The sequence below is a fragment of the Melampsora larici-populina genome, assembly GCF_000204055.1.
Source record: "Melampsora larici-populina 98AG31 unplaced genomic scaffold MELLAscaffold_18, whole genome shotgun sequence".
NCBI classification, from domain to species: Eukaryota; Fungi; Basidiomycota; class Pucciniomycetes; order Pucciniales; family Melampsoraceae; genus Melampsora; species Melampsora laricis-populina.
In genome coordinates this window covers 1,168,608-1,188,801 of record NW_006768782.1, presented here as the reverse complement: position 1 = coordinate 1,188,801, position 20,194 = coordinate 1,168,608, and the positions used below count along the sequence as shown (strand labels likewise).

The 20,194-nt window shown below is 40.0% G+C and overlaps 5 protein-coding genes across 5 annotated transcripts; 2 read left to right on the top strand and 3 right to left on the bottom strand.

Moving 5' to 3' along the window:
* Positions 1 to 4,430: 4,430 nt before the first annotated feature.
* Positions 4,431 to 5,825, bottom strand: MELLADRAFT_63255 (uncharacterized protein; the record flags this gene model as incomplete). The annotated part of the gene is made up of 5 exons (XM_007410012.1): positions 4,431 to 4,853; positions 4,928 to 5,004; positions 5,097 to 5,339; positions 5,458 to 5,734; positions 5,802 to 5,825. The coding sequence occupies 5 exons, from the start codon at positions 5,823 to 5,825 to the stop codon at positions 4,431 to 4,433; spliced, it is 1,044 nt and encodes a 347-aa protein (XP_007410074.1).
* A 3,721-nt stretch (positions 5,826 to 9,546) lies between these two features.
* On the bottom strand, positions 9,547 to 10,975 carry MELLADRAFT_106583 (uncharacterized protein; the record flags this gene model as incomplete). Its single annotated transcript, XM_007410011.1, has 5 exons — positions 9,547 to 9,969; positions 10,045 to 10,121; positions 10,206 to 10,448; positions 10,561 to 10,822; positions 10,952 to 10,975. The coding sequence occupies 5 exons, from the start codon at positions 10,973 to 10,975 to the stop codon at positions 9,547 to 9,549; spliced, it is 1,029 nt and encodes a 342-aa protein (XP_007410073.1).
* A 1,143-nt stretch (positions 10,976 to 12,118) lies between these two features.
* MELLADRAFT_63253 (uncharacterized protein) lies at positions 12,119 to 13,361 on the top strand (the record flags this gene model as incomplete). The annotated part of the gene is made up of 5 exons (XM_007410057.1): positions 12,119 to 12,345; positions 12,447 to 12,493; positions 12,572 to 12,745; positions 12,808 to 12,879; positions 13,030 to 13,361. 5 exons carry the CDS (start codon positions 12,119 to 12,121, stop codon positions 13,359 to 13,361), a joined length of 852 nt encoding a protein of 283 aa, XP_007410119.1.
* Positions 13,362 to 15,708: 2,347 nt separating this feature from the next.
* On the top strand, positions 15,709 to 17,771 carry MELLADRAFT_77793 (uncharacterized protein; the record flags this gene model as incomplete). The annotated part of the gene is made up of 4 exons (XM_007410058.1): positions 15,709 to 15,775; positions 15,968 to 16,621; positions 16,753 to 17,453; positions 17,550 to 17,771. The coding sequence occupies 4 exons, from the start codon at positions 15,709 to 15,711 to the stop codon at positions 17,649 to 17,651; spliced, it is 1,524 nt and encodes a 507-aa protein (XP_007410120.1).
* Positions 17,772 to 18,851: 1,080 nt separating this feature from the next.
* MELLADRAFT_71895 (uncharacterized protein) lies at positions 18,852 to 19,913 on the bottom strand (the record flags this gene model as incomplete). The annotated part of the gene is made up of 5 exons (XM_007410010.1): positions 18,852 to 19,222; positions 19,315 to 19,468; positions 19,531 to 19,565; positions 19,643 to 19,702; positions 19,793 to 19,913. 5 exons carry the CDS (start codon positions 19,838 to 19,840, stop codon positions 19,073 to 19,075), a joined length of 447 nt encoding a protein of 148 aa, XP_007410072.1.
* Between the last annotated feature and the right edge of the window lie 281 nt (positions 19,914 to 20,194).

Sequence of the window (20,194 nt, the reverse complement as noted above, 5' to 3'; positions counted from 1 at the left end):
GGTGTGTAGTGTAGAGCCCAAAAACTAAAAAACGAGTTACATTACATACCTCTATAGGTGCATTCCTGGGTCCTACTGGGTCAACCGGGTTTTTACAAACCGGGTCTACTTTGAGAACCCCGTTGCTGAATCAATGGTTTACACAAGTTACAAGATACTTTACAAATCCTGCAGTTTTACATAATCTTGTCATTCTTTCTCCACCCATCTTCACGTGTCGTGTTTGTAGTGGTAGTTGTAACCTTGTCTATTCTCACCCATTCTTCAAAGTTTTCAACATTATGTGCACCATGCATCATCTACACCACAGGTTAACTTTTTGTTGAGATACTGTTGATAAAGTCGAGAATGTGTAACACCTGTCCCCACATAGAGTTTTGGGTCCGAAATTTTCAAAGATTTTGGCCAAAGAAATTGAGTTAGGGGGTAGGGGTCAGGGGTCAGGAGTAGGGGCCATACATTGTGTTTTTACCAAAGATCCACACTCTTGGGGTTAGGTTTGGAATTGATATCCTCTGTTGCAGTCAGGTAACCACTCTCTGCAGATTGGCTCTTGTGTTCTTTCACCTCTAAAAAGCTCTTGGCTTCATCTTGTCTCACCTTATTCCCCATCAAACCATCTGTGGTAAGTCTTTCCTGAGCTCAATACTAATTACAATACTCAATACTGAATTTTCCTCATTAGGATCCATATTGACCCCGAGATGGTTGTCAGTGCTGCTAAGAGGTCTCAGCAACGGCAACACCAACACAAGGACCACATTTGCCATCAGCACAAAATTGAATGAGATTTGTGTGACAAACACGTTATTAGCTTGATTATAAAAGCTAACACACTGATCAAAATGAGATTCAACAATCCTCGTTTCTCAGATTGTTAAACAAAAAGAATTGAGTTTGATGAATTTTAACTAAAACAACAAACCAAACATTTAAGACTTACACCTGTGACAAACAGATTATTAGCTTTATTATAAAAGCTGACACACTGATCAAAATGTGATTTAACAATCTCAGAAATAAGTATTGTTAAACAAAAAGAATTGAGTTTGATAAAGAAGAGAAGGGAAAATGAGTATGAACTAACCCTAACCCTAACCCTAACCCAATACCCTCATCGCAACTTGAGAATTGTTCTTCATTACCCGTCAGACCAGTCTGGAGTTGTAGGCGCTGGATTTTTAGCGCCTACAAATGCAAGACTGCATGACGCCTCAATACACATGTAGGTGCTCAAATTTTATGCCTACATTGCTTCTTTTGAGATGTAGGTGCTTGTTTTGAGTGCCTACATGCCGGAAACACAATGTAGGTGCTGGATTTTTATGCCTACATATCCTTTTGAGATGTATGTGCTCAAGAGTCACACCTACATTCACAAAATGAGATGTAGGCATAATTTTCAAGCACCTACATTTGTTTTTTGCATGTAGGTGTAATATTCAAGCGCCTACATGTCAAATTTGACATGTAGGCATAACCAAAGTATGCCTACATTTCATTTTTTGAATGTAGGTGTAACCAAATGACGCCTACATTGGTTTTTCAACATGTAGGTGTCATTTTGGATGTTTCCAGCGCCTACATCCTAAATGTAGGCACTTTTTTGCGGGAAACACCCATGTAGGCGCTGTTTTGGAAGCACCTACATGGAATTTTTGCAGGCTGCAAATAGCAGAGGTCACAGCTACCAGGAGAGCTGTGACTTTCAGGCTCTGACACTGACACTGACTGTCAGTACCACCCATAACCCATGAAATCATGGGTACCCACCACCAAAAGCTTGGCTGCTACCTGTTGCATCCCCTGTCTTTACTCCGTTCATCCCGTTCACAGACAAAAGACAGTCCTGGGAAGTATCATTCAAATATTTCACCCATTTCCACCCTCTGTTACAGTACTATATACCAACCAAGATAAAGAGTATTACTAACCTATGAAAAACATTTTAAACAAACTCAAAGTGCATTAAGAGAATGAGAACAAAGAGCTTCATTAATTTCCTGTGTTAGATCTGAAATTTTCCCAATTCAAATGGCCATGAAACAAATCAGATGATCATCATCATGTAGGTGATTGAGATAGGATTTATTCAAGTCATTGATTAGCTGATGATAGCTTAGATTGGGCTTATGCTATGTGTTGAAGATATTAAGTTTGGGAAACAAGGAGGCAAGATTGTGAATTAAGTTATGTGTTTTCTCTGAAAGAGGATCTCTCCAATAGTCCAAAAACTTGAGATTGAGTGTGGTAAGCCTATCACAATAAGAAAGCACAGTGGATAGGTCTTGGGGACAGAGGCCTCCGGATGCAATTAGCATGATGCCCTGTTCAACCCCAAGGATAGATAACTGAACGTGAAGGGGTAGTTTCTCAAAACGGACAGCTTTGACTCCCTCATGCCACTGGCACTGGTCATACTACAATTCTTGATAAGCTTGACGTTGTTCCAATCACAAAAGTGCGGTGTGTGGCAATAGCTGTTTTTGTCTCTGATGTCCCAGGTGTGTTTGATAGAAAGAGGGTGCGGGACTTCAGTGTGTTTTCACATTCCTCTTTCAATGTTGCATGCAGAACACTCTGACCTTATTTGTTGAATCACAATTGTTTGATTTTAGCTTTTAAGGTCTCACCAAGCTTTCATTGGGGATTTGATGTGGCGGAAAGGAAGGGTGAAAGATTTGTGCTGGCTTTCACGGGTGAGGGACAGGTCACTGAAAGGCCTGACTGTCAGGGTTGTCCTGATTGCCTCTTGTTCTGGCAAATAGCAATGGCCTAGTTAAAATGCAATTTTTGGACTGTTTCATCATTTTTTCATTTTTGCACTGTGAGAGGCTGAGCTTAACACACACCTTTTTGTCAAAAGCCACACCTCCATCCTGATCTTGCACTCGCAATGTAACTATTGATCAATGACCCTTGATCAATGCTGATTCATCCAGCTTGCAGACAATCAACAGCCATGTATTGTGTTTTGGATCCAGTCCAACAGTAAGTCTTCATGATTAGGCTTGCATACAGGGAAAGTTGTTTACATAATTGGGTGTGTTTCTAATTAGTATGGACAGCTCAGCCTCTACTGACCTTCTTCCAAAAGAGGGAGACCTTCTCAGCCCTGTACACATGTGTATTGATATCCACTCAGATCCATGTCCACCATATCCAACTCCATGCAGTCCTCCAGAGTTCTGTTGCCTTCATACATATCTATATCTAGTTGCCACCAGCCTGTATGCCCAGTGTACAAAGAGGGACCATCCTTTGTACTTTTTTGTTAGTCTCAGGAAAGTCTCAGAGCATGTTAGTCTCAGAAAAAGACTGACATGGTGATACCTGCAGCACTGCAAGGATATATATGATGAAGAGGTTGTGTTGCTGTGATGTCCTAAATAAAATGAGTTTTGGCATACTAAAAAGACATTCTTTCTCATTTGCTTGTCGTTCCTATTTACATATACCTCACATCTATCCACAGTCTCTTTCTCATGAGATGATTCAGATTGTGGCTTGTCATCATCTTTATCATATTAGCTGATTCACCTGACAGTTCTGTCAGGTAAATATCACCATAGGCATTTGCTAAACCTGGTCAGTGAACAAAGATCTCAAGGAAGAAATGACAAGGCAACAATACTGGGATGGCTTGAAATCCTTCACTAAAAGTACACATCTATCTCTGCTCTAAGGGTAAGATCTAGGATTACAAGTTCTTTTTATTCTGCATATATCTAGATTACATGTCTATCTATCTATATGTAGGTTCTCAGCCTTATGCCATCCTAACTTAGTCTGACCTAAGTTGAGAATAGTGTGGGGGGGGGTCTCGAGCCCGGGGAAGTCCTGGGTTTGCCACTCCGGGGCCTACATCTGAGGCCCTGTGTGGTCTGAACCACGGACCGTTCCGTGCTCTAGACAGCGTAAAGTGCCTGAGAAGGTACCTGAGAATTAAAGTCCTAGCCTAGGGATTGGTGGGTGGGTCAAAAAAGAAATTAGTCTATATAACTATGAGCAACTTGTAGAGCTATAATGCTCCAATCTACGACTTAGGTGCAGGAAAAGATCACAGTAGCTGGAGTGGAAAATTTTCCCTCCTTGCGCTCTGTATCTTGTCCCACCCGACTTTGCCGTGTGTGTAATGTTACATGTGCACCTAGTCTCTTCTTACCCACCTAGCTACGATAGAAGCTGCCTAACACGTCGTGCCTTTGGTGGGAAGATGCAATTAATGAACTGTTGTGTGGAATTGAAACTCAGACTTGAACCATATTCAATCAAGAGCATATCATCATGATCAGACATCAACACAATCCAGACTTGGCTTTCAAGGCTATAGCCATTTCAAAATCCACACCATGCTTTCTGAAAATATATCAAAACCACAGAAAAAAAGAATGATTCAATACAACTGTGCCTTGTCAAACTCTTTGACTTTAACTTGAGGTTGTGTCAAGCTTTTTAATTTCCAAACAATTTTCAAAGGTATCACCAAAAGTTTCCTCAAAAGATCTGAAGGAGACATCCAATTCTGCCTTGACTTTTGATGAGTCAAGAACATAGACCTGATCAGGTTTCAAGTGATTTCCAGGTTGACCTTTTGGAACTTGATGTAGTGCATCATCAGGAAACTCCTTATGGATAAAATCTGCCACCTTTTGAAAATCATATAATCCAGCAGATACTATGAATCTATTGTTATTTTTTTGAAGAATGGCTTTGATGTGAGCTTCTGCAACATCGCGAACATCCACCCAGACTGGAAATCTTGTCTCCATTACTTCTTTTGTTTGACCACAAAAAAGATCATATAGCCAACGTGCGGTAATGCTCATCTCTTCCGGGTTTGAAGTGTTGATCTATTGATAGCTCGTTTGCGGCGATCGATTATCAGACAACTTGCTAATCAGATAGACACATTAATGTCACTTACAACTGGTCCGTATATCGAAGGGGGACATATAGTGGCCAGACTCCATGAGTTGCCCCCAAGTTTGTGTATCTTCCAAGCTAGAAAAGAGTATGAAAGATAGTGATATCAGACGTCATAGCTCAATATATCATTTAACGACTTGGAGAATGTCTACATGATTTGATTTTACCTTCTTCTTCTGCAAAAGCCTTTGAGGCTGCATACCATAAGCCTATTTTTGCTTGAGACGCTGCGTCTTCATATTTAACCGAAAACCAGTCAGCTTCAGTGTAGACTTTCCCAGCCTGCTCGAGTGCCGGTACACGGGAATCGAGGACAGCTCCAATGGAAGAAGTCATGGCAACAGCCTTCACTGTAGGTGATTTTTGTGCTGCCATCAGTAGATTTCTTGTACCTTGGACTGCTGGCATGACTGATTGGACAAGGGATCAATGTTTAAGTCAGGGTTCATCCTCTTTATATCGATTTCGTCTGAAGTGTAAGCGGGTCTTGATCATCCAGCGCAAAGAAAGTAGAGATTTAACCCTCACAATAATCATCAAAGCTTTGTCCCTCATAGTGACATGGACTAGCGGTATGGGCAATTGCATCGATATCTTTCAAATCTTCAGAGAAGTCGTACTCGGAGATATCTTTGACAACTATGTAGCGTAAGGTTTGTGCTTGAGCGGCATGAAGGAAAGCAGGTTGCGTTAGCAGAGCTTCCCCCTTCTTGGCCGAACGAACAGTTCCCACGACTTCGTATTTAACGTTCGCCGTGTTAAGGTCTAGGAAGCCTTTGGCTATGTGCGATCCGACAAATCCACTCTGCACGTAAATACTACTCATCAGGAGGTTTTATGTAGTCACCAAATTTTGTCGAAATTTCACTTACTATGCCAGTAATTAGGATCTTCATGGCAATAAATTTTTATCCAAGAATGCTCTTTGGATGAAAATTCTAGATTGATGTTGAATAAGAAGGGAAGAAGACAGCTGGGACATTTCCGTTCGTCTGCTGCAGCTTTATCACCATGTATCTGGGTTGACAGAACTTGGGACAAGCTTTTCGAGAACGACAGTAACCTGTTGCAAGAATGAATATAAGTACAGTCAAATCGGAAAAGCTTGACCGATTTTGCCCGCAAAACTCGAGCAATTTGGCGGGGAATTTGTGACAAGCTTTTCCGGTTTGACTATACATGAACAAATACCTGTGAGGCTGTGACCCCGTCGTGGGTGCGCATGCCCCACAAGATGGGCGACCTCTCTCATCTTGATCTGTAAATGAATCAGGCTGTGTCCGATTGAAGGGCTAGAAACTCTAAACTCAACAAAGTTTCAAAATCAACAAGATCCCACTCTCAAAGAAAAAACAATATGATGATGAACAGGTATGACCAGCCATCTGTGATGATTAACATCAGTCATTTCATTCAGCTTATCAACATTTGGACAAACTTTGTTGTGTTTCACAATTATTGCTGCGCCAGGGAAAGACTTCATATCTGGCCCATGTTTTTGGGGAAGTATAAAGATCTCAAACTGACAAAAGTCAATGCCTTCCTATGCTGGGTTTTGCAAGGTCTGGCTCAAAAGTGTGTTTCAAAATCAATGAACTCTGCATCATGCCTTCCCCACAATTTTCAAATGTCATGTTTGCAGTTTGTATTTTGCTTATCACTACCTTTTTTTTAAAGTTTCAAACATCATGGTCTACACATGATCATATGTGTAAAGACAATTCAACAATCCAACAGTTTCATATTTACTTTCAAATGTTGCTACAACAAAACTTACAGTTTCTTCAAACTTGAGGTTAGCTAAGCCCCTCTTCCAATGTGGCCACGTCTGCTCCTTAAATGAAGCCCTTGTCCAACACGGCCATGTCTGCTCTCAAACAGGGGCTTGGGGCCCTGACTTTGGCCTGAGACCAGCAAGATTTTTAAGCACTTTTGCTTGAATGTTACAGGTGCCCAAAGGGACAACAGCACCTGTTCCATGAAATTATGGGATGTGTGGTGATACAAAACACTTGGTAAAGACAAAGATTTTGGTACAAAGGAAGAATAGTCGCGTTCAAACCTAACCCGATTGACACAAAAACCCGGTTACCCAGTTGGTTTTCTGGTGGTAACTTTGTGTATCCATTGACAGTTCTTGACAGCTTCCAGCCAAAAAGTCCACCAGGTCAACTGGGTTTTTTAAAACCGGGTCAGGTTTGAACACGGCTAATAGGCAAATACCCCCAACAATTTTTGAGAAGTAAGAGATTGTAAATATCAAATACAACTCTATTACCACTCAACAAAATCAAAAGATCTCCAACTTGTCCTTTTCCTTTCTCACAACACAGTACGTAATAGGAAATTAGTCTTCTCTCCCTCCCCCACACACGTGATGTGAAATATCACACCTGTTATACATTACATATTGTTCATGGTCTTATGTCTGAAGTAGCCCTCTTTGTAAAGGCATTTAGTATTGTGATAAAATCAAAAGACATTGAATTGAAATCAAAACTCAGAAATATAAAACAAAATAAGAATAAATAGCCAGGGTAGATTACAAATAAGAATTCAATGGAAATCCCTTTTTAAGGGCTCCGAGTGCCATGAAACCTTGCAATAAACTTGGAAGATCTTCTCATAAGGCTTCTACACACACTCATGAAACTTTAAACACCCCTCTACTTGAGAAAAGGGGCAAAGTCAAGTTGTTAAGTTATTGTAAGTCTGGGTTTTATTCAGCACATGGACCTACTGTTGATGATTGGCAGCGAATAGTGTTTCATGAGTTTTCTCTCTTGGTGTGAATGTTTCTCTCTTAATGTTTTCTCTATTGTTGTTATGCGCAATCATGTTTGATTGTCTCTTTTGTCATTTGATATGTTGTTGTGTGTGCTCACTATTCTAGCCTTAGCTTAACTCTTAGCTGCGTACATATGCTGATTTTCCTTTACAAGCCACCTATGAGTTGATAGGTTTTGAACATCATTGATTTCAAACCTTTCTACATTTCCCTCATCTGCAATAATCTTACTTACAACAATATTGCATCTCTGTGAATGACTCATAGGTAAGCTAATCAGTCTAGTCTCTGTTTTCTCTCTCTTATCTCATTTATTTTCTATCTATGTGTGTGTGTTTTGCTTCTGCTTGTGATGATTGATTTCAAACCTTTCTACATTTCACTCATCTGCAATAATCTTACTTACGACAATATTGCATCTCCGTGAATGACTCATACCTACATGTGCGCTGAGCCCTTCAAAATCACTTAATATTGGAGGTATTGATAAATGTAGTTCTTTGATGATTTTCAACCTTTATTGTTAGTACATTGAACAATATATGTTTGTAAAATACAAGAAAATACTCTGGATGGAGCTCCCAGACTTACACTACATGCAAAGAGGTCACACCGTGGGTGTGGGGTTGCACTGACCCTGCACTGACCCCATGCTGTTGCAGGACCCCCCCTTGGGTTGTGAGCACTTTGCATGTAGTGTTAGCAAAAAGATGAATATTTTTTTGGATTTTTTGCTCTCTTGCTGGTGTCTGACTCTCAGTACTTTTCCTCTCTGTGTGGAAAATATTATATCTTTTGTAGTGTGCAGTAATGCAAAACGATTACGTACACCAGTCTCAGCACATGCAGAATGAGAGGAAGCACAGGATTGGCTGGACACGTCTAGCTCACAGCATTACACAACGTAGCAGATTTTTCTTGGAAGCAGAACAGGGGAAAAACTATGGTTTTGAAAAGCATTGGAAAACTGTGTTGTAAGGCAAAATAATGTTGTGAAAGAGTGTGGACAAGAGCAACTCAGTTCACAAGAATTGGTATCTACAAAGTCTAGGGTTCCAGTATGAGAGGTAAATTGAATGCTACATTATGTTGGCAAGAGTGATTTTCTAATCAAGTGGAGAAACATGATCTTGCGGCTCGGGACAGAATTAATCCGGTTCTTGGGATCTAAGTCTTTGTAGGAATCTAGAAAGTTTATTAAATTCCATTCAATATTAGAATTTCCAACTTTCATCTTTGGACGCAAATAATTCTACAGTGGTTTAGCGCTTTGATTTGGGCGGGTTTTGATACTCAAATCATAAGAATTATTAGGAAGTTTCTTAACATAATTGAACAATAAAGGGAAGCTTGAGGCACCACCAACATATTTACCTCGGATTACAAAATCCAAGGTATCCTCGGATGCAAAACCTCAGACAGAAGCTTCCCAAGGTTTTGATCCGAGGTAATTCTCAGGGCAAAAAAATACCTTGGGCAAAAACCTCGGACAAGGTCTGTCTGAGGATTTGCCTCCGATGATGCCTCGGATTTCTCAACCCGAGGCATCTATGCTGGCAGTGAGGGTGTTGAACAGCCAACAAAGATAAGTAGATTCAAAAGCTATTTGATTGAAATTATTGACCACATATGCTTCAGTATAAACAATCATTATGAATTGTGAGGTAATCAAATGTGAGACAGATCTTACAAAGTCATTGAATCATCTTCCAGGAGTATAACATTCTACCAGTCACCAACACAATTACGCATATTAATTTCAAGAAAATAACAAGATTGTGAAATTAACAAAGAGGAAACAAACTCAAAAATCCAATTACCAAACATTCTCAAGATCTACTTGATGTCAAATCTTTATTAATTTGTAAGTAATTCTTAAAAGTATCACTAATAGTTTCTTTAAAGGATCTCATCGATAAACCCAAGACATTAACAACCTTTGAAGAATCCAACAAATAAACTTGTTGAGGTTTTAAATAATGATGAGGTTGACCTATTGGAGCTCGTTTTGCTTCTTCACCAAATTTCTCATGTACAAAATCAGACACCTTTTGAAAATCATATAATGCGGCAGAGGTCAAAAATCTATCTGTGGTTCTTTGAAGTATAGCTTTTATATGAGCGTCCGCCACATCTCGAACATCTATAAATGCTGGGAAATCTGTCTTGATGACATCTTTGATATTTCCAAAGAAAATGTTATAAAGTCTACGGGAAGTGACATTCATGTCGTCAGGGTTTGAAGTGTGGATCTATCAACAAATTTGTATAAGAGGATTCCATATCAGAGATTACTCCTATTCAACAAGAGTGGTGACAGAACTTACTACCGGGCCGTAAATTGAAGGCGGACAGATCGTGGCAAGACTCCATTTTGTTCCTTCGAGGTCTTTGATCCTCCATGCTGAAAGAGTTCAATTCAATTCATGAGTGTTTTTTCATTCCATCGATTTCAAAATCCGACGACATCTACAAGATTGAAATCTACCTTCTCTTTCGGCTAAAGTTTTTGAAGTAGCATACCAGAAGCCTGCTCGATTCTGAGCCGCTGCTTCCTCATAAGTACCCGTAAACCAATCATCCTCCGTGTAAGTTTTTCCACTTTGTTCGAGTGCAGGTTTACGAAAGTCCAAGACAGCTCCAAATGAAGAGGTGACGGCAACGGCTTTTACTGTAGGTGAATCTCTTGCGGCCATAAGTAAATTTGATGTGCCTTTGACGGCCGGGGTGACTAGTGAGGTAAAAGTATTGAGCTTCAGTTTGAATCTTATATGCAGTATTTTCGTTCTGATACACATCAGTTTTGATGACAGGAAAGAAGTTGATGAGGAATAGATCCTTACTATATTCATCGAGGCTTTTACCAGTGAAGTGACATGGACTAGCGGTGTGGGCGATTGCATCGACATCTTGCAATCTCGTAGAAAAGTCGTAAGTGGCCAGATCATCAACAACTATGTAGCGTAATTGTTGAGCTTGAGCAGCACCAGAGAAAGTAGGTTGTTTCAGAAGAGTCTCTCCCTTCGTTGCTGAACGTACGGTTCCTACGACCTCCCAATTGAGGTCTAAGAAACCTTTGGCTATATGCGATCCAACAAATCCAGTCTGCACGTAAATATCACCGATCAGTAAGTCTGTCGTGAAGTTATTTCCATGCTGGCACGAGCCATACCATGGTGATATCTTACCACGAGATAAGAACTTCGATGGAAATCAGTTCAAATGTGTACGTACTATACCAGTAACCAAAACCTTCATGACAATAAAAGTGATTCGTATTCGAGTCAAGGAGAAAAAATCGGGACACAAACTAGCTGATTAGATGACCTCGGGGGAATTAGAAAGACCTGCACATTCCGTCCTCTTATACCCTTCATCGCTGACAGGACTGTGTAGGCGATATTGCAAGGATCTTACGCACCGCAAAGATCTGTGACGCGGTCATTCATAGACACGAACCTATAGCTCAGCGCTTACCCTCATCCTGCACTATCTGAATGAAACGGGTTGCGTGAGATCGGACGATAAGGTAAATACTTTGTGATTAAGTTGTTTTAGATGCTGAGAACCAACATATCTTCTCATTCAATCGGATTGCGAAAAACATTTACCCCGATTCTTCTAGTATGCTTGACGCCCCATGACTAACCCAAACCTTTTTGGAGGAGTCTTGCGAAAGAGAAAAGAAACTAAAGAAAAAGTCAGTAAGCAGTCATCTTACATCACTTTGTGTTTCTAAATTCATCATTTAGTCTTTCTCATCTAGATTCAGACATTGCCATGTTTGTATGTACCCAAAGTTATATCGTTCCGGTTTCGAACAACAAGTCTTACAAAGATATTCTCTTCAGTCAATTCTGAATCATTAATGTTGTACAAAAGTTGGTGTTGATACGAAACATTCAAGTTAGTTTTGAGACACAGCAGGAAGCGTAGAATCGGCAAAAGTAAAGAAGAGGAAGAGTCATCATCCGCGGGTGAGGCGGGTTTGAGTCTGACGAGTGCAGACTCTATTGTCCTGCTTCTCAGGGGGGCATTCTTGGATGTCTTCACTTGAGAAACGAAGTAACATGAAGTTGTGATGTGGCAGTACGGTGGTTTTGTCCAAAGTTCTGCTGAGGGCTTTGCAAAGTGGCAGGCCCCGGTGGTGACAGGTGAGGCAGGCCATTTTGCCGCAGAAGGTTGAACCTAGCTAGTTGAACCTGGTACAACTGCATCCAGCACCCAGGTGAGGTTATCTTACCAACATTTTTGGAAAATCGATTCGAGATATCAAGATGAGCAACCGTTCAGAACTCAGTCTACAAAAACTAGTCAAAAGCTATCAAGGTACATCGCATCCTCATCAAACCTATCATAATATGACGTCTGATATCAACCTGGTTGGATTTTGTTCAAGCAATGAATAATTCAGACGTTGAAGAATTCGATAAAGAAATGCCAACTGAATCAGAATTCTCAAGTTTTATTCATTCAAATAGACCATTAGTAATCAGATCTTATTATCAAAAACAATCGCAGTCTAATCATCATCATATCTCAACCATTGGTTCTACTTGGTCAGAAAAACTTTTGATCGATCGATTAGGAAATGAGAAATTATTAACAGTAGCAAGGACACCTAGTGGGTCAGAACTTCAATCATTCATCTTCTATTCCGAAGTCCAATCAAATCTCTTTCGAAACTTTCATTCTGATCAATATTGGACTCGTTTATTTTGTGGGATAGAAATTCGGATTCGATAGTCAATGAAGAATACTTTGTGGAACCGAACTGTAAGCTAGCCGTAAATAATGAAATTCTAGATTAGAGCTCAAGATTATCGAAGAGACTGATTATCTTTTGTTTATCAGATGAAAAGATGACGTTAGAATGTTTAATAAATGAACTTCGACCAATAAGCCCAACCGAAACAGAACAGAGAGATGTAATTTATCTTCAATCTCAAGATAATAACTTACATAAAGAATTCAACGCCTTAATTCCAGATATAGGTCTAGAGGTTCCGATAGCCAGTGCAGCTATAGGTGAGTTATCTTTTGTTGTTGGATCCGATTTGAAGTTTTACTGAGAACTGATGTGTTTGTAGGTGGCGGGGTCAAACCTGATGCGGTTAATATTTGGATTGGAGATGATAGATCAATTACATCCCTGCACAAAGGTAAGATCACATCACTTTGGCAACGCATCAGATCCAAGTCATCTCTCCGTACCCGAATCCCCCAAAAGAAATCTGACATACTCTCTCTCTCTTTGAAACTTTTGAATCTTGAAAAAAAATCTCAAGACCCATACGAGAATTTTTATTTAGTACTTGAAGGTTCGAAAACTTTCACAATCTTCCCGCCCACTGAGTTCTATTGCATGCATGAAACAAGATACAAATCAGGAAGATATATCAAAGATTCTGAAACAAATCAATGGACAATAAAACCAAATGAAGATCAAACTTTAATACCATGGATACCAATAGATCCACTGAATCCAAATATTGAAAAATTTCCTAGATTTCAATTTGCTAGAGCTATGACTATTACTTTAATGGAAGGTGATCTTTTGTATCTTCCTTCACTTTGGTTTCATCATGTTCAACAACATAGAACTACTCCAACAGGTTTAGTTGTGGCTTGCAATTGGTGGTAGTTGAGTCTCTTATTACTCTATCTTCAAGTTTTTTTTGGAAGTGTAAGGAGAATGGAGTGCTGACTGATGTTTTTCCCAATGAATTCAAATTTTTCAGTGATATGAGATATGATGGTTTGAATCATTCTCTTTTGACTTATATCAGAAGGGAAGTACTTGCTTTAGATGGTCAAATTGAGAGGGATGATGAAGATCAAGAAGATTAGAAGCAAGGTCTGATCCAATCTGAGGTTTCATTTTTGAATATATTTTTTTGATCTCTTTACATTTTTATACTTTATACTATTCCTAGGAGTGGTGCATCTTTTCAAAGAACACATTTCCATGGATTGTCACATGTTATTAATGTCATTTTGAATGGATCAGACCAGCCAAGTGAATCAAACAACTAGTGTATTAACAAGTCCACTGCATGAGACAATATTTTTGCAGATTAGTCCCCCCCTGGCCATTCCATCAAACATGATACCTTGTGCAAGCAATCACTGTATTTTGTTAGGTGCTGTTTCACCATCTTGTTTGCCATGACTTCAGGATCTTGACATTGACTCATGACCATGTTGTTTTGATGGTACTCAAATCAACTTACATTGGGACATCTTGGGACTGTTTAAGTGCCAATCAGGAACCCTTGAGAGAGTCCAAACCAACAATCCTGATAGCTTTCAACAAGTTGCTTACTTGTTTCCTCTTTTTTCCCATCTGGATTCCTTGTAGGTTGTTTTCTGTTTTCCCTAATTGAATGAAAGTACAGAATATAAAAGCCCATTCCAGGACCAGAACCATGATAAAAGTAAACTTGAAGGCAGGAGGGTGAATTTCATCCAAATCTTTTGCCTTTCCAATGCTTTGGGTTACCGTGAATCTTGGCGCAACATGACTTGTGTCAAGTTAGATCAACCGGGTGTCATATTTGGGGCTTCAAGTTGGCTCATTGGGATATCATCTCCATGGATGGTTGCCAAAGTGTAAACCTGGTTTCAAATTTTGGAAGCCACACTCCCTTTTCCTCACATACCCAGGCCCAATGATTGAGTGGTGCAATTTGTATGAATGTACCTACAACACAGGGATCTACAAAGTATGTTTGATATGTGATTACAACCTTGAAACCTCTTTAAAAATAGATCCAGAGCTTCAGAAAGGTAGGGCTTTGACCTGGCCCTGATGGATCAGGGCCAGCCATGGGGCCAAATCTAGCCTTGGGTAGACCTGAGGGAATCAAAAATCACTCAGGGCCAGCCAGAGCACACCTTGGTCCTTTATAGGTGCAAATGTGTGGTGAAATGCAATGATTTTGACACATATTGCCATTATATGTCTATCAAGATGTATTTAAAGGTTATATGGAACACAACAAACTTATCCAAGTCCCTTGAAACTGTACTGGTTTGAGCCGGCCAATACAGCTCCAAGTGACTTATTTAATTTTGTATACAGAACCTATGTTGAAAGAATAAAATTGGTTTTTGTCTGTTCATTGAGAAAAAAAATAACAGGCACCTGAGCCACATGTGTGTTTCAGTGTGACAGGGCGTCAACTTTCAACTTTGAAAATATTGTTGGGTAGAGTTGGCTGGTCAGGCCTGGGTCTGGGTCACAGGCCTAAGAGCAACCCCAGCCATTCCCTAGATCCCTGCCATAAAAAGTGTTTGCATGGAGAGGTATTTGAGGTACACAGTTTGATCAATCCGTGTTTGTTTGGTGCCAAGTTTGATCATATCAATCAAGATTATGGGGCAAGCAAGGTACAGATGAATTTAGGGAGCAAGCTGAAATATAACAAATTTCTTCTATTTTGGCTTGCATGGAGGGAAATCCCTTAGATATGTTAAAAGTGAAGACATTGGCTGTGGATGATTTTGCCCCAACTTCCTGTACAACACAGTTCACATTACACAGCTGGGGATGCTCTAAAGAAAGGTCTCTCCCAAGTATGTAACTCTTGATGGTAACAGTATTGGTCAGATTGTGTGGATTTGGTTGTATATGGAACTACAAGGTCCAACTCCCAATCCAGAAACCGCTCTTAAGAATAAACAAAGTAATATTGTTGATACATAATTATCAAGCAAACTTTTGAGCTCAGGTCACCTCAATATTGCTGAAGGTCAATTACAGTACCTTTGTAGCATAAAAATCCAGAATCCGCAAATCAAGGAATTCCATTTTTTTTTGAAACTGCACTGACTTACTTCATGAAAGGAAGCAACTGATTTTACAGATTCATAAAACTTATAGACAAGAGGGCTTGAGAGAAAAAACATAAGATTCTTTAGGCTTGAGTGACGGCAAGTGGGGCAGCACTGCTTTTGGCAACAAGGTGACCAATACTCCTACTTACAACATGAATAAATCCAGGTTGGGTGGCAGACAAGGTTGGTGGTGTGGTGCTGTCAACTTAGACAGAGTATGTATGTACATATGTACCACGTATGATCATGATGGAGTGGTGGGGAGTGGTTGTTGTCATTGACCAAGAGTGGATTATGGGTTTTATGATCGGGGCTTTTATCCGTGACGTCTTTAGCCAAATCGGGGTTCAAGAATTTCTTCAGGCTCAAGCTTTTCCTGCTGAGCCAACCCTTTGAGACATCAACTCAAAGATAACATGCTCAGTAACTCGATACTTCCATCAAGGCTTTTGGCTTCAGCTCATCCATTTTCAACTTCATGTCGACATCGAAATATTTTCGGTTTATCCAACCTTTTCAAACGTACAAGTAAAAATCAAGGTCGTTCAACAAATTCTTCTCAGCCAGCACCACTCTTAGCTCCCGATGATCTTTTTCATCCTCTTTCATCTTCTCCTGTTCCTGCCATGAGACAGAAGGCAGAAAGAATTAAAGCTTCAGCTTGGTGTCCGATTCGACCAGATCTACATGTTGCATACGATTGCCCTGAGTCAGGCTATCCTACTCATTCAAGTCGAGAAGCATGGGAATCAGATCCAGAGAAAGCCAAGTACTGGCCTCGTCTACGGGAATCAAACGAGGACGAACATGATCTGAGATCGGGAAGGCCTATGAATGAATTTGATCTTCCAGGTTGTCAACCTTACGAGGAGGCGATCACCCTCTCAAACTGGGATTTGTTTCTTTACACCAGAGGATTTCGTTCAATTGATGAAGATCGATCAAGACGTCATATTTCAAAACTACTCACCTATCCGATCAGCATTGGAGCAGTTTTACACGAGTTCAGTCCTTATTCAACTCGGAATATGAGGTTGACCACCGAAGGTTATAGGTCATTGACCGGTACGCGGCACCCTTCAACCAACGTAATATATCTGTTCTATAGCCAAAGGCATTTCCATAACGTTCAAACTTTTGTCTTCTTACTTCACTTCTCTATTTGGTTATCATATGCGATTTGATGGGTACCTTAGCTTTGCGGCAGTCGTTGCATCCACCTTTAGGAGTCAACACAGCTCAAGTTTTAGGCCGAACCCTCAATCCGATCCGTATCTTCGTCCTTGGTGCTCGTGCCGAATCCTCTTTACCTCCAGCTGTATGGGCACAACTACCATTCCTGTTTCCTTCTCCCGACGTCTCTTTTCAGATTTTCTTCATCGGCCCCGAGGTTCTTCTCCCACAGCAACAGATCTCACCACCTGGAGTTCAACCTGAACAAACTCCAACATCTAGAGGATTTAAGCAAGAGAAATTCGGTGTCCCCGCTTTCACTCTACCTGTATCACCTACTCTAACATTACATTCACTTCAGGCAGCTTATAGAGAAGTTCACGACGTTCTGGGTCCCTTTGACCCTTACAATGATGTCTTCTTCGCTTTCTCTCCTGGGTTTGGTTTCCCAACCGTTCCAGTCACATCTGATGGTCCTACTGCACCAGGATCTGTGCTAAGGACGGATACCGTTCAACTCGAGACAAATTGGCACGAGGATGTGAAGATGATCTTGGATACCAAGTGTGCCTTGTTCGCAGGTGGTTTCAGTCCAGCTGACGTTGAGAGGGATGTAGAAGCAATTGAGAAAGTAGAGGGGATCAAAGATCAATTCGAATGGTTACTTCATCCTGGGGAGAATGTATTTGCAAGTCAAAGATGGGAAGTGGCAGAATTTGATCCGGTAAGAAGCTGAACCATCATGTTCACATGGGCGTCTTTTTTAGTTTGGATTGAGACTTGAAAACTGATTAAGGATCGAATGTTTTGACTCCTATAGAGAGTTGCTGTTAAGTCTAATTATGCGATCTGGGGAATTCGAGGGAAACGCTATGATCTGGATGAATTTCACGAGCGTGAAAAACTGAGACAACTAACTTGATAGCTATATACATCAAGTTGATATCCTATTCATATCAAACATTAAATGGGACAGATAGAGACAGGTTATCATAATCGTCTAACCAATTACAATGAAAAAGAAAAAAACTTCTCAGGCTCTTCATTTTCGTCTTGAGCCATTGAATCTTTGGCTACGATAGTGAAGACTTGTCAAAAAATGAATGAAAAGCCATAAAAGGCTACATAGATTAAGGAATTCCAAGCTACCTTTTCATTTGCTTGGGTTCTTCACTTACATTCTTACATTCATTGATTATTTCTTGACCTGAAAATTCTCAAGTGTATCAATTTCAACTCAAGCTCAAATAAAAAAATCTTTTGAAGATGTGTTGATTCATGGGGAGTACCTCCAGCTGCCAGTGTCAGCATTATACACTTCCCTTATCAGGATGATCTTTTTTTCTGCCCATGTATCTCGATCCCCATATTTTTGGATGGCTAGAAATCCAAGATGCAGCAGCAAGATTTCGATTCGAGTTGTGAAAGTTGGAAACCAGCAGCATGCACATAAGGTGTTTGAAAGCATTCAGATCTCTGGGTCATATATGCACAATCGAGGTTACCAAAAACATTCAGAAGCCAGCCAAACTATGCCTGTTGCTATTCTGCCGCAAATTCTGTGTGCCAGTTTGATTTTATATGTACCTGAAGTTTATGTCATTATTGCCAACGGGAAAATTTGCACAGCAGAATTTCTAAAAGAAAGGCCCAGGGTGTCCCGCTTGAGAACAGTGCTTGTTGAGTGGAAGTAACAACAGGTAACAACCCAGTCTCGACATTCATATCATGATGTACATTACAATTGTCCATTGTGGCGTCACTATTTATTGGAGACTCCAACTAAAACCTGGGGTGTACTGATGGGGTTTGTTGATGGAAAAACAGAAAGATACCGTTGTGTGTCAAAGATTTGAAACTACTTTTTAACCTGGCTCCCAAACCTTCAAGTTCAACTCCCCAATGCTACTGTCACCCCTGCATTCATCCATACCATGTCATTGTTGGAAGATTCTCCAAGTTGATCATATGTAAGCCCACACGCCATAGTAAATCAGGCACGTCGTGGTTCAAAAAAGAACGCCCACCATGTGAGCTGACAATGAACAATTAGATGAGTCATTTGCATTTCGTTACTTTACAATTGCAGAACCAGTCCATATCTTAGCTCTTCACTTATCATAGTACTGAATTCGTTAAAAATTGATGATTGTACAATCCAAAAACATCTTGAGCTTAGTAAGTGGATGAGGTGAAGAGATAAAGATAAGGAAGATGAAAAACTTTGAGTAATGAAGAAAAAGCTTAATTTGTTCGTAATGAGGACCAAAGGAGGTGGAAAAAAAATTCCCGTAGTAAATAATCGTTTAACATTGTACGTTATCTTATCGTAAAAACATGAGTCTAGGATTTATATATTTTTGACAAAATTAAAAACAGTTTGTTTTCCTTTTTCTTTGAACTTGGAGATTGTGAAATTTGATATTGACCGTCTTCTTCTGTTGATAAAAAGTCTGGTTGATAATTCGAATTATTTGATGAATCGTTTCCTGACTACAAAAAAGATAAGAAAGAAAAGATCCAATATGTGTGTTAACATCTGTATTGAACATCAATAAAAAACTTTTTTGTTCAAAGAATCTTACATCCGTTGTCGTAGCCTGCTTTTCAAAGTAACTCGGTTTAGAATCGCATGTCAAGTGATCAGGTGGCATGTCATAAGTAGTGTTCACGGTAGCCTCTTGTGTACGACATTCCTCAAGTTGTTGGTGTGAATGGAGAATGAGAACAAAGATAGATCTAGAGTATAAGAGAGTCAGATAAAGATATCTTCTTGTGTATGAGAATTGATCATGACTCACATATTCGCAGTGATTGATAAGGGAAAGTGTAATCCCTGTTTATATGAAAAGAATTTCAAGTATCAGAAATAGTTCATTGGGAAGATGATTGAAGATCAGGAAAAAAACTGACTACTGATGCTATGATCCTCCAGTCTAAATTTTGGAAATAGTGGTCACCCTTGAAGCGGAGCTAAGGATTTGTTGAAAAAGGCCAATCACCTCAGCCAACGGAATCCACAATCTCTCGAGAACAAAATCATATCAAGATTTCGAGTCTCACCAGAATCGCGATGACAGGAATATGAAGCAGAGTACTGAAAAAAGTCATTAAAGCGTGAAAGACTAATCTTGCTCTTTGTCTGCGTGTCTTTCGACTCAAAATTGGGATCTCATGCTGTGTATTATTGCCTAACTCTTGAAGTACGGTCTGAAGCTTCTTGCAGGGGGTACAACCTAAATAAAGAGTTACTATGGAAAACCCAAGTAGAGGAACATAGAGCTTGGATATCCCCACGGCCGTGTTTGATAAGTTTTGTGAACCTTTCCTGATTTCAGGATTGATTACTTACAGCGACGAAAAAGATCAATAGCGAGATATAGATGATCATAGATACCCTTGTAAGATGAGCCATGACGTGCTATGCGAGGGCCAAAATGTGCATATATTTGACATCTGTTTCAG